Source organism: Paroedura picta, chromosome 3 (assembly GCF_049243985.1).
Source record: "Paroedura picta isolate Pp20150507F chromosome 3, Ppicta_v3.0, whole genome shotgun sequence".
Lineage (NCBI taxonomy): Eukaryota > Metazoa > Chordata > Lepidosauria > Squamata > Gekkonidae > Paroedura > Paroedura picta.
Window position 1 is genome coordinate 151766701 of NC_135371.1, and position 23783 is coordinate 151790483.

The 23783-nt window shown below is 45.1% G+C and overlaps 1 protein-coding gene across 2 annotated transcripts in view; it reads left to right on the forward strand.

Annotated features, from left to right (window-relative positions):
* The window catches only part of TOM1L1 (target of myb1 like 1 membrane trafficking protein), a 65458-nt gene that overhangs the window by 17793 nt on the left and 23882 nt on the right, over window positions 1-23783 (forward strand). For both annotated transcript variants that reach the window (XM_077328686.1, XM_077328687.1), the window contains one exon: window positions 22906-23055. In XM_077328686.1, coding sequence (XP_077184801.1) covers window positions 22906-23055 — 150 coding nt within the window. The remainder of the gene's footprint in view (window positions 1-22905; window positions 23056-23783) is intronic.

Sequence of the window (23783 nt, forward strand, 5' to 3'; positions counted from 1 at the left end):
TCTTGTTTATCATGCACGCGTGCATGAATGTGATTGCTCATTGAATAGTCTGTGTTGCATCCGGAACTTGTTGCACAAGAACACTTATCAGCGTGGGTGAGCAGGTAATTTCAGGCTGATAGGTAACCAACATCATCTAGGGACAAGCTAGGTTGCCCACAGGGCTTGCAATACATGTAAAGTTTGCTGAATGAATTAATATGTCTTCCGTGTCCCCATCCTTCTGTTCTTAGTAGCTCTGAATCACTCTTTGTGTGTGTAATTTTTTGTTTTTTGTGTGTGCATATTTGCATAGCAGAAATGGTTCCTGGTTCCGCTTGGCATTCACCTTGCTTTTCTTTTTGTTTACTTTTGCTGCATGCTGAGCATGCTGTGTCCTGCTCAGCCAGAGGAATTACAATAAGACATCACAAGGCACCGGACCCTGTTATCTGGGAATTGGCTTTGGCTATGTAACTAAAGTTCCTCCATTGTGTGAAGTTTATGAGAAGGAAGTTTCTGTTTGCATTTCCCTGTAAGCTGTATAGCCCGATAACACCACTGGCCTGCTAGAAATATCTTTTATTTGCTCACAGTAGAGAATATTGACCGCAAGTGTTAGTTCAAGCCCAAACAGTATTCAGAACAACTAGAATCCCTCCTTCTCCAGCATTATTTGCAGCTCTGTGCAGAGCCAAAACGGGTGGGAACCCTGACAGAGTGTGTCTGTATTTATGCAACTAGAGATGAGGCAAATTTCATGCGTAGATACATGAAATTCAAGGAGTCAGTCATGTAGTAAAGCCCTGAAAGGTAGGAAGGGAGGAGGAGAAGACAGGAAAAAGCTCAAGCCAAGGAAGTTATAGCTTGCTGGCTGTAGTTTGGCTGTAGTGTTTCTCAGCTGGGGACTCACCTAGTTAGCCAATCAGAAAATCAGGTGAGAAGCCAGATCTGTCCAGTTTTTAGATATACATTTATTTATTTATTTATTTGATTTGTATGACCGCCGCTCTCGGAAACCGGCTCGCGGCGGTTCACAATATTTTAATACAAATACAATATATTAACCATTAAAAATTCCCCATTAAAACCCCATTAAACCCCATTAAAACAATGACTAAGTCACAATGATGGCGATTAAAAAAAAACTATTCCCATACAGGCCCGCTGGATGAGCAGAAAGGAATGGAGGATAATTGGGCATAGGATGGAACACTCTGGGGAACCAGGTCAGTCTAGTACTGGCCTCCCCCCTCCGGGGAGAGGGGTCCGATCTTAGCCCCGGGCCATCACCCGGCCTTAGACAAACGCCTGGCGGAAGAGCTCCGTTTTGCAGGCTCTGCGGAACTCAGAGAGCTCCGACAGGGCCCGCAGCTCTTCAGGGAGCTCATTCCACCAGGTAGGGGCCAGGACCGAAAAGGCCCTGGCCCTTGTCGAGGCCAGGCGTGCCTCCCGGGGTCCTGGGATCATCAGCAGATTCTTACCCGCAGAGCGAAGTGCCCTGCGGGGGGCATAAGGAGATAGGCGGTCCCTCAAGTATGCAGGACCCAAGCCGCGTATAGTCTTAAAGGTTAATACCAAAACCTTGAACCTGATCCGGAAACAAACTGGCAACCAGTGCAGCTGCTTCAGCAGAGGCTGAACATGGGACCTCCAAGATGATTTAGTGAGGACCCGTGCAGCTGCATTCTGTACCAGCTGTAACTTCCGGGTTAGAGACAAGGGTAGGCCCGCGTAGAGCGAGTTACAGAAGTCTAATCTAGAAGTAACCGTTGCATGGATCACAGTGGCCAGGTGTTCCGGGGGCAGGTAGGGCGCTAGTAGCCGAGCTTGGCGTAGATGGAGAAACGCCGTCCGGGCTACCTTAGTGACCTGGGCCTCCATGGAAAGTGAGGCATCCAGAATCACTCCCAAATTCCTGGCTTGGGGCACAGATGACAATTGTACCCCGTCCAGGCAGGGAAGACGCGCTTCCTGTTCCTGCTCCCTTCGGCCTAGCCAAAGGACCTCCGTCTTGGAGGGGTTGAGTCTCAGGCGGCTCTTCCTGATCCATCCAGCCACTGCTTCCAAACAACTGGCGAATTTTTCTGGGGGGAGATCTGGCCGGCCATCCATCAAGAGATAGAGCTGGGTATCATCAGCGTACTGATGACACCCAAGCCCATAACTCCGTACCAGCTGAGCCAGGGGACGCATATAGATGTTAAATAACGTGGGGGAGAGCACCGCTCCCTGTGGCACCCCACATGGGAGTGCAAAGGAGTCGGATAACTCCTCCCCCACAGCGACCCTCTGTGACCTGTTCTCTAGAAAGGAGGATAGCCATTTAAGAGCCACCCTTCCAATCCCAGCATCAGCGAGGCGGTGAACCAAGAGCTCGTGGTCAACCATATCAAATGCGGCTGACAGGTCTAATAGCACGAGAATGGCCGACCCGCCCCGGTCCAGCTGGCGCCGGAGATCATCTGTCAGGGCGACCAGCACGGTCTCCACCCCATGGCCAGGACGGAAGCCAGACTGGTATGGATCAAGGGCCGAAGTTTCCTCCAAAAATGCTAGGAGCTGGTCCGCGGCGGCCCTCTCAACTACCTTGCCCAGGAATGCAAGATGCAATACTGGGCGGTAGCTGGCGGGGTCCCGCGGATTCAGCGATGGTTTTTTCAGAAGAGGGCGAACCACTGCCTCCTTGAGCCACTGAGGGAATTCTCCTGATGTAAGGGAGAGGTTTATAATCTCCCTCAGGGGAACACCTATCCGTGGGTCGCTGGTCTTAAGCAACCACGACGGACAGGGATCAAGGGGGCAAGTGGTCGCCCTCACCGACCCTAGCAATTTGTCCACTTCGGATAAAGAGAGCCGCCTGAATCCATCAAACCTGATCCCCCGTAACGGCCACGGAGCTTCTAGTTCACAAACTGTATCAACTGTGGCAGTAAGGTCACGACGGAGCGACAAGATCTTATCCGCAAAATAGCTCGCAAAAGCCTCACAGCCAAGTTCCAATTGACTACTATTTTGATGCCCTCCTTCGAGGGCAGTAAGGGTCCGAACTACCCTAAATAATTGGGCTGGGCGAGAGCTAGCGGACGCGATTTCCGCAGCAAAGTAGTCACACTTTGCCGCTTTCACCGCCATCTCATACGCCCTCATAAGCGTGCGATGAGATGTTCTTGTAGCTTCGTCGCGGGTCTTCCGCCACACTCGCTCTAGCCGTCTCACCTCCCTCTTCCTCTCCCGAAGCTCCGCGGTAAACCACGGAGCCTGCTTGAGGCGAGGGCGGAGAGGGCGCTCAGGAGCTATCTCGTCAATGGCGGCCAACAGGCGGGACTGCCAGTCCTCCACCAAGGCCTCCAACGAGACACCGGAGGGCATCGGGTCCCGCAGAGCATTCAGGAATCCTTCGGATTCCATAAGTCTCCGTGGGCGGACTAAAATGCGTCCGTCACCCAAACAGGGGAGGGGTGGCATCCGTAGGCGAGCCTTCAGGGTATGGTGGTCAGACCACGGAACGATGTTGTTAGCCACCAGATCGATCTCAACACCAGCACCAAAGATCAGATCCACATACTTAGTGGGCTTAGTTTATCAAGTCTTCTATGTTAGGTTGTGGCCTCTGTCTTCAAGGGATGAGAGTTTTGGTTTTGTAGGGTTTGACTACCAGTATGTGGGACATTTTTATTTATTTATTTATTTATTTTATTTATTTATCATACTTCTATACCGCCCTCCCCGGAGGCTCAGGGCGGTTTACATTATAACAGAAAACAATACATAAAACAGTCTGTAGAACATGTATAACTGATAACTAATAATTGTAACCAAATAACAACACAGTATAACAGTAAACAATATAGTAATACAAACAGGTCCAGGGCTTATTGATGGGATTCTGAGGGGGGGGGAGCAGGGGCCCTTGGTCGCTGATTGATTATGTCTGGTCTCGGCCAAATGCCTGGTGGAGGAGCTCCTTTTTGCAGGCCCTGCGGAACTGTTTAAGCTCTGTCAGGGCCCTGATCTCCTCTGGGAGCTCATTCCACCAGGTGGGGGCCAGAACAGAGAATGCTCTGGCCCTGGTCGAGACCAGGCGGACTTCTTTAGGGCCAGGGATCCTTAGCTGATTGGAGGCAGTAGAGCGTAGAGCTCTTTTGGGGGCATAGGCGGGGAGATTAAATGATTTTGTTCTGCATTATTCATGGTCAAAGGATATGTGTACCTTAGACCTACGTCCAACTGACATACTATATTGTATTTTCCGATGGTCTTGGAACATATAATAAATGACTTGACTTGACCTGTGTTCATGTGAATAGCTTCTGCTTTCCTGTTTGGGCCATAATCATGTGAAAGTAGGCTGTGCATACGGAAGAAAACCTTTCTTCCCTAGATTCTTGCTCCTAGATGCTGCTGGCTAAGGATTTGTACCCATTCATATGTCTAGTCTTAACAATGATCAACACAAGCAGTGAATGGGATCCTTAGTATGGTGATGAGGTTCCTTGTGAAGTTTCAAATGAGTACTGAGACCTTGTTGGTAATTAGCACACTCAAGATAATGTCAAGCATACGGTAATAACATGTAGTTCTAGATTGCTCACATTAACATGCAGATACTCCAAATACCCACACATACTGTGAAATTCTATGATTCTATAAATGTGTAACAGTGTAGGAGGAGGAAGCATGAGACCAAAAGGAGAATGAAGCTACTTTGTTTTGATTTGATTTATTGGACTTATTGTCCACCACTCCCAGCAAACCGGCCCATGGTGGTTACAAGACAATTCCAGTACATAAAATCCCAATAAAATCCCATTAAAAATCCATTGAAAAGCACAAGCAGCACAAACAAACATGGCAGTAAAAAATAAAGCCCCATCCTATGGTGGTACACCTGCCAGCAGGGCATCCATAATACAACAACTGGCCCCACCTATGATGTACAAATTGGTGGTGAGTGTCTTCCATGGGGGGGGGTATCCGATCTGTACCCTTTACTATGGTAGATGCAGTTTCTGGGCATGGGTCTCAAGTGACTGGGCAGGGAGTAAATTCCTAAATTCTGATGACTGGGGCAAGGTGCGTAAAGGGTTGTTTGGAGCACATCAAGAGCATGAGCTGCCATGGTGCAAGCAGAGATTCGGCTGGGAAAGGAAGCAATGCTTCTATTCTTCCATGAAACATGCCAAAACAGAATGGTTCAGGAAGGCATTTTTGTAGACGGAGTAGAGCTATGATGTAATGGGACAACTTAGGAGTGACTTCTGCTAGAGAGAATGTTTTTTTCTTCTTCTAATTATTAAGTCGGGACCCCACTACATTGTTCTTTTACTCAAGTATTATCGTATTTTGTATTCTGTTTGCTGATTGGATTGAATAGTTTTGAATAGGAGTCTCTGTGGTTGGCACCATCATTAACACACTATCATTGTGTATACCTGGCTTATGGAGTGACTCTGTAGTTCTATCATACTAAAGGCAAACTATTAACAAAAATAGACAGAATGAACATGTGCCAGTGGAGAATTTACACAGCACCCCATGGGGTGAAACCAGAAGAAAGACACACTTTGGGGTGAATTGTGACTTTGTTGATAGGGCCTGGAACTCAGCTTGAACCAAGATTCTTTCTTCACTGATTGGAGCAAGAAAAGTGGGGATCAAAGTATGTCCCCTGACTATCAAAGGTGAGAAGAAGGAGAGTGCCCAGTGGGGTCATTTCAAATAAGGGGAAGTTTTATCTTAGTAAGCTGGGGGGTTGTGGAGAAAGTTCCTGCTGCCCTATATTGGTCAAAATATGAATGGAAAGTTGAGAATGCCCGTGGGAGCTAGGCCTTTGCTCACAGGAATATTAATGTAGTAGGCTCCATTTTGGCTAAACATACCTTGATTCATTACTGAGTGGTCCTGATTAATGGTCTGGGAGCCGAGCAAAGAGAGATGCTAGCTTCTGTCTGAGGCTGCCTTTGTTCCCAGGGAGCACCATGAGATTGTATTGAATTCTACAGGTTCCTGTCCCCTTGTCTGCCAACTGTCACCCTTTTCTTTATTGAGTAGCCTAAAACTTGCTTCCCAGGCCTGTTGTGACTGGCAGAGAAGAACTGGTCTCAGTTGCCAGGGTGGGTTTGAGGGAGAGAGAAGATTGTCACAAGGAAGGCTCAGGGGCAATATTATGGGTGAAAGCTTCAGGCTGTCTTGCATCGCCCCCTTTGTGAGCTCTGTGGAGCTCAATGGAGCTGAGCCTGTGGGGATAAATCTCCCAACTGGCCTAGCTTTGGGCTCCCCCATGCAGCCCAGTTTAGGGGTTGCGTAAGATATCGTGAAACTGGGCTTGTGGGAAGACTGCTCTGCACTGGATCAACTGTTTTGGGGGGCTGTCTTCTGGGTAGGTAAGTAGAATGTTACTGCATGATTAATGTTTCCTACATTTTTCTTGTGGCGCAGAGTGGTAAGCGGCAGAAATGCTGTCTGAAGATGTCTTGTCCATGAGGTTGGGAGTTTGATCCCAGCAGCCGGCTCAAGGTTGACTCAGCCTTCCATACTCCCAAGGCCAGTAAAATGAGTACAAGACATCTTCAGTTTGCTGGGGGGGGGGGTAACCGGTAATGACTGGGGAAGGCACTGGCAAGGCCACCCTGTATTGAGTCTGCCAAGAAAATACTAGAGGGCATCACCCCAAGGGTCAGACATGACTCGGTGCTTGCACAGGGGATACCTTTACCTTTACCTTTTACATTTTTCTACTGTTCCATGTTGCTTGTTGTTTCACTTCATTCATTATTGTTAATCTAAGTTATCTGTATTGTTCCTGTTCTGTTCTATGTGAACCGCCCTGAGCCTTCGGGGAAGGCGGTATATAAATATAATAAATGAATGAAATGAGTCCAAAGGCTATTACAATATAACAGTAGCTGCCTGAGTAGCAATGAATATTTACTGTAAGTTTAAAAACAAAATAAATCTTGTCAGGATTAGGACATAGCACATAATGCAGCATGTTGAACATCAAGGCAAAAGTTCTGCCCAAATCTTCTTGGCAGCCAGTGCATAAAGGTGACATAATGATGATCATCATTTAAGAGGTTGGCCAAGTGAAGGTGGAATAAACTCTGGGCCTCTCAGTCTCATCATTGAAATATAGGTTGAAGAGCAGGGGAGCTAAAACATACCCCTGCTTTTTACCCCTTTGAGGACTAGAATTTCTTTTGTTAATGGGCCAAGGTGCATACTCTTATTTTAGCTGTTAGATTGCTATAGAGTTTGTGTATTGAGAACAGTAGCCATTTATCAATGTTTGTAATGGCCAACTTTGACCAAAGTCAGTCCCTATCCACTGACCCAAAAACTAGCTCTTAGGGCCCGTCATTCATCCAGGTCGAGGCTAATTCATCTGCATAATTTCAGACTTTGGTTTCTTAGTGCAGAAGTGGTTGTTCATTTATATGGTGATTACTTACAGACTTGATGGTAAGGTCCCATGGGGGGTAATGCTAATGAAGAATTTTGGAGAAATGGAAAACTTGCACATGGTTTTGTGTCTTAAGTGGCATTACATGGTGTTTGTTTTCATATTTCTGGTATTCTGTCATAGTTAATGATAGTTGGGGGCATATGAACTTCCTCACACAGGCTGTCAAGTAATTGCTTTTTTAATTGTTTTGGGGGGCTTTTTTGGTTTGTTTTAGTATCTGTTTCAGAAGTTCTGGATCTGTTTTATACCATACTAATGTGATAGCCACTAGAGTTTGCACATGGACACACTGGAAAGGAATCCAGATCTTTGGCAGACAGCCAACATGGTTGCTTGGTAGTTAACCTCTTTTGGTATTAATAGACTCTGGGTGTGTCAACCTGTTTTCATTGTAGGTAACTGGATTTGTATGCAAATACACCAGCCTGGAAGCTTGGTAGTTCATGGTGACTTTGCCAGTAGGTTTGCGCAGTATTTACCGCTGTGGGAACCCAAGTTACTATTCTGGTGGATCCAGTTGCTCCTGGTCACGGTAAACAAAATCTGTGGGAGTCAAACATCTGCCCACACAAATCTGGTTTCTAGAACGAGGGTATGAGCTGTGGCTTTCCCAAAAACAGTTGTACAATCTGTACCATTAGTGGATGGGATGGGCAGTATGCCAGTATGATAGTACAAATCAGAGTACCTTGTCAGTTCAAGAGGTTCATTCCAATCTGAGGAGCACCACCATATAAACTGAGTTGCTGCAGGCTTAGGAGGTGGCCAAATATCCGTGTATTACAAACTCTTAACCCTTTGGGAAATAGCCTCAGAATCCAAGCAGACTTAATTTTCATCGGGAAAAAATGATAGGAGAGCACTTCCTCCCCAGGGTTTGTTCTCAACTGGAACACTTTTGGGAGCACTTTTTTGGGGAAAACAGTTTGGAGAGATATTTTCTCTTTTGTAGTGAGTTAAATGCTTTTTAAGACAAGATTTTATGTACATCAAAATGTACATTAAATTCTTCATAATCCACAGCATTGTGACATGATAGTTCCTGTATGTACTGTAGATGTATACAACCTTAGTTTGGATTGACTGGTGATGATATTTAATTCAGTGACATCCTTATTATTTAAATATGATGACTATAAGTAGCATCCCCAATTAATATGCTATTTTTATCTACAACTAAATTCATTAAGTGCAAGATAACGCATTATTAGAGCATTCAGTGTTTTCAGTGATATAAGACAACTAAATATCCAAATGTACCACTAGTCCTTTTATGACTGTATAAGTATGTTTCTCTCCAAGTAATACACTTTCTTCTATTTCCTATAGAATGTGATTTCTGTTTTCAGCTTTTTTTTAACTTCCTGTTTAATGGCAAAAACTAAGGTACTTGAGCTAAGGTAAGATAGGATGTAGTACTTTGCAGCTCACTGTCTCTGCCCAGTATTCATCTGCAGTTTTGCTGGTGGAAAATGAAACAACTCCCATAAACATGCTAATTGTACAGTTTTATATGGTGATGATATTGTAAACAATTTATTTTGTGTTAAAGCAGTAGAGCAAGATGAGGCTTGATAAGAATGCTAGCATTACATATGTATTTTTCTCCCTAATGTTTTTGTCCTGCTCCAGAAAAGCCCATTTTTTTCATGGACTCAATTTCCAGAAGTTTTACATACCTCCTCTCTGCACATAGAACACTGGATGCCAAGGGGAAGGTTTCTAGAATAGCCTTTCCCCTAATGTACTAGTTTGGTGTAGTGGTTAGGAGCGTGGACTTCTAATCCGGCATGCCGGGTTCGATTCTGCGCTCCCCCACATGCATCCAGCTGGGTGACCTTGGGCTCGCCACGGCACTGATAAAACTGTTCTGACCGGGCAGTGATATCAGCGCTCTCTCAGCCTCACCCACCCCACAGGGTGTCTGTTGTGGGGAGAGGAATGGGAAGGCGACTGTAAGCCGCTTTGAGCCTCCTTCGGGTAGGGAAAAGCGGCATATAAGAACCAACTCTTCTTCTTCTTCTAGTAGCTTGCAGATGGTGAGAAGTATTCAGACTTGTTTTCTCAACCAGGTCTTGTGAAATCCTGGGGTTTCTTGACAGCCCTTGGAGGGTTTCCCGAATTGGTGGGAGTTAATATATTTATATAATTTTGATATTTATTTATATAGGCCACTCCTACTGAGCCAATCATCTCAGGGCGGGTGATTTATCAGGTGATATGACTATATATGGTCATGTTGACCTGCTCCCCCCAAATGGCCAATGATGAGTCTGGAGGGGGGTGGGAAGGGGTGAGGCCCTAAGTGGTAGGTAAAATGTTTTGGCAGATCTGCTAAATATTAAATAAATAATATTATTAATAATAATGTAAATGGGAATGTTGTGTTTTTAATGTGTGTTCAGCTTGTTTGTTTGAGTCAAAGGAGATAAGGTGTGATATACATGTTTACAATAAAATAAATCTTCACATTAGTCTTTTACTGAAGTGCTGCATGTAATAAATGTGAAGAGGTTGCTAAAATATAATCTCATTTCTTGTAATGCTTTGTAACAGGACAGCTGCTCTTATCTAGATACAGTGATTTTGCATAAGACATGGAGGGAAGCAGTATAGTTCCTTTTATTATTTTTAATAATGAAATGGATAAGATACAAAGAACAGTCGGCTAATGGTGCAGGCTGCCTAAGTCCTAGGGAGCTGTGAAATCTGTAAACCAACCAACCACCTGGTTAAAGATTTATCAAAGATCCAGTGACTCCAGTCCTGCCTCTTTGCAAGGTGTTTGGAGTTGAGTAACTTACAAGGTTGCTTCAAACTTTTTATGAGTCTGGCATAATTGCCTTTACTTTTACATTTTTACCCTCAGGCAAAATGTTGTTAGATTACTAGTTTGCTTCCTGATGTTTCAGCAATTGGAGTTGCACATTTATAGACTCAGTTTCCTTCCCTGGTAAAGGAGAATCTCCTTTCCTCTTTGTCTGCAACTTCACTTTCCTGGGGCACAGAAACTGTAGAGATGCCATAGAGATATCTGAATGGCATTGAAGGAAACGCTCACCCACCTACCTACAAGGCAAATGGCTGCAATTCAATGAGCAAGTGCCATCAGCATAGAGGGAGGGCTTTTCTGTGGTTGGCCAAGGAATATATAGAAGCTGCCTTTGTTATTGTTGTTGTTGTTGTTATGTGCGAAGTCGTGTCCGACCCATCGCGACCCCATGGACAATGATCCTCCAGGCCTTCCTGTCCTCTACCATTCCCTGGAGTCCTTTTAAGTTTGCACCTACTGCTTCAGTCACTCCATCCAGCCACCTCATTCTCTGTCGTCCCCTTCTTCTTTTGCCCTCGATCGCTCCCAGCATTAGGCTCTTCTCCAGGGAGTCCTTCCTTCTCATGAGGTGGCCAAAGTATTTGAGTTTCATCTTCAGGATCTGGCCTTCTAAAGAGCAGTCAGGGTTGATCTCCTCTAGGACTGACCGGTTTGTTCGCCTTGCAGTCCAAGGGACTCGCAAGAGTCTTCTCCAGCACCAGAGTTCAAAAGCCTCAATTCTTTGACGCTCGGCCTTCCTTATGGTCCAACTTTCACAGCCATACATTTCAACTGGGAATACCATAGCCTTGACTAAACGCACTTTTGTTGGCAGGGTGATGTCTCTGCTTTTTAGGATGCTGTCTAGATTTGCCATAGCTTTCCTCCCCAGGAGCAAGCGTCTTTTAATTTCTTTGCTGCAGTCCCCATCTGCAGTGATCTTGGAGCCCAGGAAAATAAAATCTGTCACTATCTCCATTTCTTCCCCATCTATTTGCCAGGAATTGAGAGGGCCGGATGCCATGATCTTTGTTTTCTTGATGTTGAGTTTCAAGCCAACTTTTGCACTCTCCTCCTTCACCCGCATCAACAGACTCTTTAGTTCCTCTTCACTTTCTGCCATTAGAGTGGTATCATCTGCGTATCTGAGGTTGTTGATATTTCTCCCTGCAATCTTGATCCCAATTTGTGACTCCTCTAATCCCGCATTTCTCATGATGTGCTCTGCATACAAGTTAAATAGGCAAGGCGACAGTATACAGCCTTGCCGAACTCCTTTCTCAATTTTGAACCAGTCAGTGATCCCATGTTCAGTTCTCACTGTTGCTTCTTGACCTGCATATAAATTTCTCAAGAGACAAATAAGATGCTCTGGTATTCCCATCTCTTTAAGAACTTGCCACAATTTGTTGTGCTCCACACAATCAAAGGCTTTAGCATAGTCAATGAAGCAGAAGTATACGTTCTTCTGGTACTCCCTAGCTTTTTCCATGATCCAGCGTATGTTGGCAATTTGATCTCTAGTTCCTCTGCCTCTTCGAAATCCTGCCTGTACTTCTGGAAGTTCTCGGTCCACATATTGCTGGAGCCTAGCTTGTAGGATTTTGAGCATAACTTTGCTAGCATGAGAAATTAGTGCAATGGTGCGGTAGTTTGAACATTCTTTGGCATTGCCCTTCTTTGGGATTGGAATGTAAACTGACCTTTTCCAATCCTGTGGCCATTGTTGAGTTTTCCAAATTTGCTGGCATATTGAGTGTAGCACTTTTACTGCATCATCCTTTAAGATTTTGAATAGTTCAACTGGAATGCTGTCACCACCACTAGCTTTATTATTGCTCAGACTTCCTAAGGCCCATTTAACTTCACATTCCAGGATGTCTGGCTCCAGGTCAGTAACTACCCCACTGTGGTCATCAGGGATGTTAAGCTCGCTCTTGTATAGTTGTTCTGTATAATTTTGCCACCTTTGTTTAATCTCTTCTGCTTCTGTGAGGTCCCTACCATTTTGGTCCCTTATCATACCCATCTTTGCATGAAACGTTCTCTTCATATCTCCAATTTTCTTGAAAAGATCTCTGGTCCTCCCCATTCTATTGTTTTCTTCTATTTGTTTGCACTGTTCATTTAAGAAGGCATTCTTATCTCTTCTAGCTTTTCTCTGGAATTCTGCATTCAGTTGGGTGTATCTTTCTCCCTTGCCTTTCACTTCCCTTCTCTCCTTAGCTATTTGTAAAGCTTCCTCAGACAGCCATTTTGATTTCTTGCATTTCTTTTTCTTTGGGATGGTTTGGGCCTTTGTTATTAGTTCACCCTAAAATCATGCTTCTAGTCTGAATCATGGAGGTTGTGTATTGATTTGTTAAAGCAGCGCTATATAAGAAGTATTCTGCTAGGTTTTATCAAGTCTTCTGTTGCAGCATCCTAACTCTCATGGTGGTCAGCTAGATGCCCAGGGAAGCATGCAAAGACCAAACCCTCCCAATTGTCCACAGAGAAAGAGCCATCGTGGGTAATAGCCAGATGGGCCTATTGTCTGTGACTGTCTAATTCCCTTTGAAAGCCAGCTAAGGTAGTGTGCACCCACACATCTTTTTGTATCAGATTCCAGAAGTCCAATAAGCATTATCATAGGATCATAGAGTTGGAAGGGGCCATACAGGCCATCTAGTCCCAACCCCCTGCTCAACGCAGGATCAGCCCAAAGCATCCTAGAGCATCCAAGAAAAGTATCCAATAAGTACTTTTATTTTGTCTTTCCTGAAGCTGTTGGCTGTCAACTTCATTGGGTGCCAGTGCTATTATAACCTGGGCCCATAACTAAAGAAAGAAGAAGCCTGTAGGCCTCCAGCATATGTCTCTTTCACAAAGGCCTGAGGTCTTTGGTAACATTTACAATAGGCCTCCAGGCATCTTCCTGACTTCAGAATTGGACTGGGGAAAAATGTTGGGAAAACATATCACTGTTAAGTAGGGAGAGCTCTCACAGAGAGCATGCACAGAGATGAAGATTGTTCTCTCACTGTCCAAGCAGCATTGAGGTTCCTCTGGGAGGGAGTTGATGCCTCGCTCCATAGTAGAGTCAGTCTAGCCTATTTGGGTCTGGTATTGAAACAGCCCAAGTGTCAGTGAGCTTTGTTGATTTCGTTATGAGTTTTGCCCCGTATTAGTTCTGCCTGATTTTTGTAACTTTTCTTCTATTTACTCACCAGCTATAGTATTTACTTAATAATTTTTCTCTTGTCCACTCTGCCTGTGTTCATCACATTTGGCCATACATCAGGGTACATCCTGACTAAAGAAAGAGTTGCTTGAGGGTGGGTAGGCTGCTCTGGGCCCTTTCCATTAAGCCCTAGGATCAGAGAGATGGCAGTCAATAAGGCTGTCTAGGGAAATTTTTCCTACTAATCTCTAGCATAGGGACTTTTCACTTCCATGTTCTCAGGTTGCATGCCTCTGAATACCTGTGGTTAGGGTGGGAGTGGATTTGACTGCTGTGCTCTGCTTGTCAGCCTTCTTGATGGTGACTGTGTAACAGGATGCTGGGTTAGGCGGGCCAGTGGTCTAATCCAGTATAGCTACTGGGGACCATGGCCTGGCATGCCTTACCTCCAGTCAAGACACAACAGGGAGATTCTGTTTAAGCAGGGTGTTTCTTTTATTGCGGTAAAAAGTGACCCCAGCCAAAACCAAGAGGTCCATCCAAAATAATATGATTTCAGCTTTTATATCAGTATATATGCTGATTACTTTCTCAAGCAAGTGTAAATTGCCTTGTGATTATGTAATCTCTACACACTGGTCTTCTATGTAACAATCATCATTAATCACTCTTATAGTCCGAATGCATATAGTTGGTCATTGGGCAGGGTCAGCCTGCCCAATTCTTCTCTCCATACATCACCCAATTCCCACATTCTGGGTCACCTCATCTTGCATGTTTCCAAGATACAGCCTACAAACAGTGTATTCTTCTATTCATGGCTATTCATGAGCAGATATTGCAGTCCACCGTGTTCTACATAATAGTGGTTTATAATCTCTTAACATGCTAGCTGATATATTGTTAGTGTGTGTGTGCTGAATTTAGGCAACCACCTAAAATTACTTTAAGCTGAAATGAATGCAGATTGGCTTCACTCTGACTCATCACTGCTGCCATTAGTGACAGGGAAAGGATTTCTATTGGGCTTCCCTAAGGTAAAGGTAAAGGTATCCCCTGTGCAAGCACCGAGTCATGTCTGACCCTTGGGGTGACGCCTTCCAGCGTTTTCATGGCAGACTCAATACGGGGTGGTTTGCCAGTGCCTTCACCAGTCATTACCGTTTACCCCCCAGCAAGCTGGGTACTCATTTTACCGACCTCGGAAGGATGGAAGGCTGAGTCAACCTTGAGCCGGCTGCTGGGATTGAACTCCCAGCCTCATGAGCAAAGCTTTCAGACGGCTGCCTTACCACTCTGCGCCACAAGAGGCTCATTGGGCTTCCCTAAACTGGACCTTTAAAAGCCACTGGTAGTGGCTGTAGAGTGTGTGCATGTGGCCCTTCAAGATGAAGTGTATGCACTTGACAGAAGCTGTGGAGGTGTCATATGGTTTGAGGATCAGGTAGAACCCAGACCAGACTGGCAATTTCCACGGACTACCCTTTCCCACTCCTTTCCTTGTGTCATTCCTCCAAGTCCCTTCCGAACTCTACTGCTGGCAGCAGAAGATAGGCCCTGCAGTAATGAGTGCAAACCACATGTAGAGTGGTACTGGCTAGATATCGGGGGGTGGGGGGGGAATTTCACAGTCAGAGAAGTTCAGCAGTGGAATTGACTGCCTAAGGAGGTGGGGAGCTCCCCCACACCCGGCAGTCTTCAAGCAGCGGCTGGACAGATAATTATCCTAGATGCTTTAGGCCAGTGGTTCTCAGCCTTGAGGTTGGGACCCCATTTGGGGTCGCCTAGCCCCTTCCCCGGGGTCACCAGGTTGCCCACCGCCGCAGCAATAGGCAGCAGTGTCAGGCGGTGGTGGCATGTGGAGGCGGGTGGAGGAGGCAGCTGGCTGAGGTGTCAGAGCTATGGCAATGGCTGCCTCCACGCTGCCTCGATTATTGTGCGCATTGTGCCCTCCCCCAGTCACCTCCTGCAGGGGGCTGCCCATGGCCACGGCTAGGAAGCATCTCCGCGGCACTAGCTGGTAGCTCCTCCGGCTGGGTCTCCACTGGGCTTCAGCACCGAAATTGGGGTCATGGCAAGGAAAAGATTGAGAACCGCTGCTTTAGGCTGATCCTGCTTTGAGCAGAGAGCTGGATTAGTTGGCCCCTTCCAACACTGATTCAGGAGCAGCATGAGGTGGGAGGCAGAAAAGTTCCATTCAATGGAAAATATAGTCTGGCTCCAACTCCTCATTTCGTTCCACTGCTGTTGCTGCCACTAGCCGCTATTTTCTGCAAGTGTATTTTAAACTTGTCTCTATGGTGTCTTTTAGAAGGACAATTCCTTCAACAAAGTAATTGTGGGTGAAGAACAGTTAGCAGGTTAATACATGCTTGCATACCGTTTAGAGTCTTGTCTGGAACCATAAAATCCCAAAGTAGCTGTGGAGCTGCCATTTCTTCTACGTTCCAGCAAGGGCTCCAACTTTGTTGAGCCTGCAAGTACTTTTGGAATTCTGAGCAAGTCTTGTGGGGCCACCACAAACTGGATACCAACAAGATTTTTGGGGAGTAGGTTTTCTAGAGCCAAAGTTCCCTTCATGACAGATCACCATTCTGTGGTGGTATCATCTGACAAAGGGAGCTTTGACTCTAGAAAATTTATTCCCCCCAAATCTTGTTGTTCTTTAAGATGCTACTGGATTCAATCTAGCTCTTAAATTGGAGGAAGGTACTTTAGCTGGAAGAAGGTTTCAAAGAATGCCCATCGAAAAAATAAGACACAAGCCAGTGTCTTTGCAATGATTTGGCGGATACAGGATGGTGCAAGCAGACTGGCATCAGTGGTTGAGTCTCAACTTTTGTTGCAGCAGCAGTACATGTGAAATTCCCAAATATCCAGCAATAGTCCTTTGTTAGTATTCAAGTTTGTGAGACCCTAAAAGGGGGGAGGGCTTTAATAGTACCAGGTATATAGGATGACTCCTGAATTTGGTGGCATGCTAGAAAACTTTCTGCTCCATTATGATTTTTTAAAAGAAATGGGGCATGCAAAGTGCAATGCTAAGCAAAGCTGCATCACCCTAAGCTCATTGACTTCAGTGGATTTAAAAGGGCTCTAGCTCCATTTAGGATTGCTCTGGTAGTTCCTTAGGAGGAAGTACCTCAGTCCATGCCTGCTGACTTGACTACCACCGGTGAGAGATGGCTGTGGTGTAGAATGTGGGAATGAGCATATAACAGAGCAACAAATTATCCTTTGGTGTCTTGCTTTATGAGAGAAATTCATCAGAACTTTTCTGATTTGCCCTCTGGGTGGGACCGGACTTCCTCCCAGCAAACCTCAGGGGAAAAATGTCATGCAATGAAATTTTTAGTGAGGAGGTAATTTTACTGAGCAAAGCCACCAGCTTGCAAGGCATAGGATGCTTATTTCCCAAGGAGTTGACTGTACCTGTGTACCTTTCTTTTTCTTTAACCCAGCAACATTAGTTCACACTGAAGAATTTACTTCATGACACTGACACAGCAGTCTATTTTAACTAGCTTGTAAATTAAGCTAAACATCTAAGCCTGGAATTGCAAAAAGGGGATCCGTGGACCCTGGGGGTCCAGGGGAGCTTCAGATGAGGTCTGTGGTCTTTCCCCTCCTGCCTTAATGGACTCAGCCACGAGCTAGTGAACCAGCTGTTTCCACTGAGTTTTCTTGTGGTTTCTGGTCCTGGGAGGGAAAAGTGCCTGCACATCTATTCTTGCCTTAAACCCCCTCCTGTCTCTCCCCCATCAGTCCTCCTTAATCCTGCCTGGGTGGTGATGTCACATGGGGGTGATGTCACTTCCAGAGACACATCACTTCCTGGAGGGGAGAATGGCCAGCTGACATCACTTCCGGAATTCCTCAAAGCCTGACAAATTATTTCAGGGGCTCCTCCATGGTCAAAAAGTTGATAAAGACTGATCTACGCATACATCTAGATGGCAGTTTCATGTAGGACAAGAGTGTGTGCACTGGTAAGTGTTTCAAAACGATCCTACAAAGACCTGATGTTTCCTCATGTGGGTAGATGGGAATAACGAAAGCAACTATTAGAATTCATTGCGCATCCATAGTCATAGTATCAGTTATGTACAAAAGTACCTTTGCACTGTCAAGTTTACAGTACTTCCTATCACAGCTGTCCCCAACTCCCTAGAATGTTTCTTTTCTCATATGATGATTCAAATAGAGTCAAACTGCAGCAAACTCCTTTAAAACCATAATTAAAGGGATCAACACAAAACGCACGTGCAGACCTGCCCATAAATCACACACCTCACAAACAACGTTCCACATGGACATTATCAGCTTTTAGTGTTGCATCATAATTCCAGTCAGCCCCATCAACAGTTGCATATATACAGTTTAATGGGTTTATGTAGCATGATGATGGCGCAGTTTTAAAAAGAGGGAGAGAATTCTGGGCAGCCTCGTTAGAAGTTGTTGACGAAAGCAGCATTGAGAAGTTTGACGAAAGCAGCTTTGAGCTGCTTCTCAAAGCAGCTTTGAGAAGTCATGTAGTTCATATTCTATGCCAAATCCATAAACTATCAGCTTCAGATGAAATGTGCCTGTAACATTCCTGGTATGGAAAACATGAATACATAGTTTAAAAGAAAGCTCAAGCATATTGAAAGTCTGGGGAGCAAGCCCTTTCCACGTTGATGACAAACAGAGGAAGAAGTTTTAGCACAGCATTAAAAAAGGCCTTGCAAGCCACACTTAACAAGGGATTATTCCAAACCCTTCTCTACTAACGCATGGGCCAGGGTAGGTTGGGAGTACTCCCAGCTAGGGGCCAGGTACATTTTCATACCTGCAAGATTTCACGCTGGGTTACTGCAGAGAGCTATTTTATTATTATTATTTTTCGATTTATTCCCCGCCACTCCCTAGCAGGCTTTTGGCGGGTTACAACATCTTTAAAATCCCCATTAAAACCCCCATTAAAACATAGAAACCCCACATGGCAGAAAACCCACTCCCAAACCCCCACTACTAGTGGGATGGAGAAGGCGGTCTGGTGATAACTACTCAGACCCCGGGGGGGGTGTCGACCTACCTCGCCATCCCCAGCCTCAACCATAGACCTGGCGGAAGAGCTCTGTCTTGCAGGCCCTGTGGAATGCTGAAAGATACCGCAGGGCCCACAGGTCACCTGGGAGCTCGTTCCACCAGGTAGGGGCCAGGACCGAGAAGGCCCTGGCCCTGGTTGAGCCTAGGCGTGCTTCCCTGGTGCCAGGAATGACCAACACATTTTCACCCGCAGAGCACAAGGCCCAGTGGGGGGCATAGGGCGATAGGTGGTCCCTCAGGTACGTGGGTCCCAACCCGCGTGTGGCCTTAAAGGTTAAAACCAAAACCTTGAACTGGATCCGGGCAGCAATCGGCAACCAATGCAGCTGCCTCAGCACAGGCTGTATGTGGGCCCTCCAAGATGTACCAGTGAGGACCCTAGCAGCTGCATTTTGCACTAGTTCTCTGGTAGAAAGGCTGGGGAAAATCTCTGTCTGAGTTCCTGTAGAATGTCTGTTGGCTGGGGAGACCAATGGTCTAGTTCTATAAGACAGTTTCATACCATCCTATGTTGATAGGACCTAGTGGTGACTCTCTGGCTCCCATCTTCAGGCGTATGGTCATAAGGTTGCTTGTATGGCATGCCAAAATTCAGCAGATAGAATTTTCTCCATTCTTCCATTGGACATATAAACAAAGACATATAAAATGTTTATATCTCAAGCATCTCAGATAGAGAAAGATAGTTTTGTCGTATATCCTTTCCTCAGTCTTGATATGAAGAAACCCCCACCCATGGAGTTAAGCGGCTTGGAGGCTGTTAAGAGCCCATCATAGAAATTATTGAGTTTCTGTCCCACCTGTCCCAAGGGCTCAGGGTGGTTCACATCATAGGCATACGTTGGGTAAAACATTGTTAATCAAACTCGAACAGTTCCGCAGGGCCTGCAAAAGGCAGCTCCTCCACCAGGCATTTGGTTGAAGTCAATCTGAACCACCACTTCCCACTGGCCCCCACAAGCCCTCCTCCGACAATCATTACAGATCCTCCCAAACCACTGGGCCTCAGTTCGAGTTAATCAATGTTCCTAGTATTCTACTGTTTTACGTTTATTACTCTCATTATCTTGTTGTCATTGTTACTGTTGTTACCACATCACTATAACTGAGTTAATTGTACCGTTCCCCTTTTCTGTAAACAGCCATGAGCCTTCGGGGAGGGCGGTATACAAATAAAACAAATAAATAAATAAATAAAATAATCATGCAATACAGTTAAGTTTAAACTTAATTAAAATTATTAAAAACAGTATATGGACATGCCATTCTATATCTGAGAGTGGGAGAGGAGGGGATAAAGTGCCTAGGCTTGATGTTTCTGTAGTTGTTTGTTTGTTAGTCAGTGTATCTATTTATGCACATTTCTATATTCATGTCTACGTAGGGTAGAAGTTGTCCGTGGAAACTCACAGTTTGGATGAGATTCTGTTCTACAGCTTACTCTGCCTAACTGGCAATGCACCCCTAATTACAGCAGTCCAAAAAGGGTACTTTAGATTTCAATAAACTACTGAAATGCCAATGCCCCACCAATGAGTTCCACATGTATGATCTTTGCTGCTGGGCAACAAACTAGCTACTGGAATAATATTGTATATTGCACATGCGTGCAAAGAATTCAATTGAGTGAATCCAGGCTTTCACAGTCACTTTTTGTTTGAGATTGGCATAACCAAGAATGAATCGAATGGCTCTTTGCAGCAGCCTATTCTTATCAGCATAATTGTTAGCAGAGAAGTAATGTTCACCAGATCATGAATGGTTAAAAAAGCCAAAAGCCTAACTCTCCTAATTACTTGGACACACCCCATTGTAATCAGCGGACAGGATGCACTGCTGTTCTGAGTATCCATCTTCCTGCTAATGGCTGTGGTATATCTGCCAATGGCAGCTGTTCATTCCTCCTCCATAGGGAAAGCGTGCTTATGGGAAATGGGGATATGAAGTGGAACATACACAACCTCTTTGAAACCCTCTCTCCAGGCCAGTGATTAGCTGATTAGCATTTCTTCCATGCATGCTGGCTCTTGAAAAGCATCATTCAAGCACATTTGGCAGGGATTTCTTGCTTGGTAACCTGCCCACCCTTTTTCTCTTTTGTGTTTAGGGGAAGTTTGTCTCCCGTGTGTTTCTTCCATGCATTTTCTTGTTATGCGTGAACTATTCTTCTGTTGGAGATCCTATTTATGCTGAGAAATTCAATCAGTCCCAAAGACCTGAGCAGGGAAAACTGCCTTAAAAACAGTATTTCACATGCAATTACATTGTCAAGCCATAAGTGGTCAATGCATGATGTATTCTCCTTCAGCTTATCCTTCCAGAACACTGAGTCCCTTTGAAATATTTATTGGCGTTGGTGTGTAGATTATTTCTTTCACCTAGATAGTTTTCGTGTTAGGAAATTGGCCTAACTGAAGAACCAGCCTGAAAAAGCTTCCAGAGGAGTGTTGAGATTGAAGCCTGGGTGCCCCAGTTCCTAGACCGACAGTCTAACCACTATGACACGGACCTCCTGTCTGGAACATTATATGTTTGGATGATCTCTGTTAAAGGATTGCCCTTCCGCTGCTTCATTTAGGTTTACATATTCAGTTTTGGTAAGTGGACCTCTGAGTACAGCTGCATTGTAACTGTAAAACTCCACAACTTGGATCCAGTGCTTTCTCCTAATGGAAAGATTTCCATCAGTAGAACACCCCCTCCCCCATTGCTGCAGTCTGAATGCTGTTCTTGTGGGACAGGGAACCCCCAAGGAACAGTATGAGGGGTGAGCTGGAGGTTGACACTGTTTACAGAAGTCTTCCACTGAATCCAAGTCCATATGATGAAAACCTATAGGGAAACCATATGACTGGCCATGTCTACCAGCAGTGCATCTTCAGTACTTGTGGTACTTCAAGAGGGGATTGGATAAATATATGGAGCAAAGGTCCATCAGTGGTAATTAGCCACAAGGTATGGATAGAACACCATGACTAGGGCAATGAGGCTCTCTATTCTTTGTTCTTGAGGGTTCACAGTGGGAGGGATTCTGGAGTTCTGGCCCCACTGGTGGATGTCCCAATGACATCTGGATTTTGGCCACAGTGTGACACCGTGTTGAACTGGGTGAGTCATTGGCCTGATCCAACATAGTGTCTGTTATGTTCTTATGTAGAGCCCAATTACACGGAAGACACTTCTTATCAGATAATTGGGCTAATAGTTCATTATGGTTTAGTGTTTGTAATAAAGGAGGGACTCTGGAAGTAAAAGCCCCAGCAGGGCGAGAAATGGCATAATTGGTGCAAACTGACCTATGTGTAATTTCAGTTTGTAAATTATAATGGAAATATGACTCATTGTTAACATGACCATACCTCAATGTAACCTGTAGCAAATTTCAGTCCAGTAAAAACTAGCTTTCAGATAGGAATGTTAACAATCTTAAATTTAGGAATTTGGAGCTGGAGTCTCTGGGTCTCAACACGGTAGCAAGGTTGTCCCTGGTAACACAGCTGTTGCTATATACTTTATTACTTATGGATCAAAAGCCAGTTGCTAGTGCTACACGTCCACTGTGGAACTGGAAAAAACTGACTTTTGTGATTTTGCTATATTGAGGGGTAATGAAGAAGCAGCTTCTTTGCTTCCAAATGCCTTCTTTGCTTTGTTCTCCAAAGTTCTTCTAAACAGAGTGAACCAAGATTTTTTTGACAATTCCTTACATTTTTCATTTCCTTGTGTTTGTCTGTGTATTTGATCTTCTGTAAGGACACAAATACTCTGTTAGTAGTAGCTCTATCCTATAAATCAGGGATAGCCAAACTGTGGCTCTCCAGATACAGGTGGGGTATGGCAATCTACTTATCCGAAATGTATTATACTAGGGGGCTGTTTCCATTTTACTCAAACCGTGAAGGAGCTCCTTTCTACAGGGAAACAGCTATGGTGAGAGTAAAGGACACATTCATGTGAGTGGGAGTAGACCATATGGGTTTTTCCCTTGGAATCGGCACAAATCAATGGTGAGTTAGTCAGGACATTTGCAGTTAGTACTCAACCTATGGAATAGGTCATTTCAGTGTTACCCTCCCCCTACCCTACGGGCTCCTACATAGCTAGGGTATTTTCACCCATGATGGTGGGAAGAATGACAGGAATCATCACTGGAGAGGTCCTCACTGGAATGATAGAGAACTTGGACTGATAGCTGGGTAATTTGTGCTAGAGCCATGGGGGAGCAGCAGAGAAAGGTAGTGGGTGGGGCCGTAGCAGTCAAGTGGAGGAAGAAAGAGGGAAATAGTTCTCTGAGCCTTGTGTGGCAGCATTATTGAGAATCAGAGACTAATTGAAAATGCCCTAAGTGTCATTGGTACGTGGTGCATTAACTGCAAACCCCTCTCCCTACAGCTTCTCGACATGTGCATGCAGAACTGTGGCCCGAGCTTCCAGTCTCTAGTAGTGAAGCGGGATTTCTGCAAAGACCGCCTGGTAAAACTGCTGAATCCAAGGTTCAGCCTGCCCGTCGAGATGCAGGAGAAAATCCTGACCTTTATCATGGTGAGCAATTCCCTCCCTCCTTACCATTTAACTCATGTATCTGGGCAGTAAATATTTCATGATAAGTGTGCTGTGGTGCATGGGGTGGGGATGAGAGTTTGCAGTCAGCTTGCCTTTTGTTCTGCTTCTCTGTTCAGCTAAGCATGGAGAGCACTGAGAATGGGGCCATGGGGAATGAGACAACAGCAGGCAAGAAGAGGCTGGTGGAGTGACTGATCAGCCTCACTTTTCAATTACAGCTTGGGGGTGGTGTGAGATTTCATAGTTTGCCCCGCTGAGAAAAAGCAGGGCATTTCCAAAGCATTATTGTTATATTCCTGCGGTCCATTAAAACAAAAACAAAACCTTTAACGTGACAACAAAGATCTCATCCCTTTGTTCCTTGTGCATGCGCAAGCAATGACTTTGTTAGAGCAAGGGAAAGGGTTATCTTGGGATTGTATCCTTTGAAGTCATTGCTTCCTTGGATTGGCTTCACATATTGACCGTGTTACAGAAGCGGGAGCCGAAAGCATGCCACGCATGTCAAGTCGCTCTGCGTGTCCATCTTTTCTTAAATAACATGGCCGCATCTCTCCTGACAAACTTGTGATAGGGGAAGTGCACATACACCCCTCATAGTGTGGAGTTATGCCAATTCTATCTCAAGTGGAAATGAAGATGTGACAGAGGAACAAGAAGCTTGTGCTTTCTGTCCTATCCTCCCAGCAAGGCCATTGTTCCCCTTA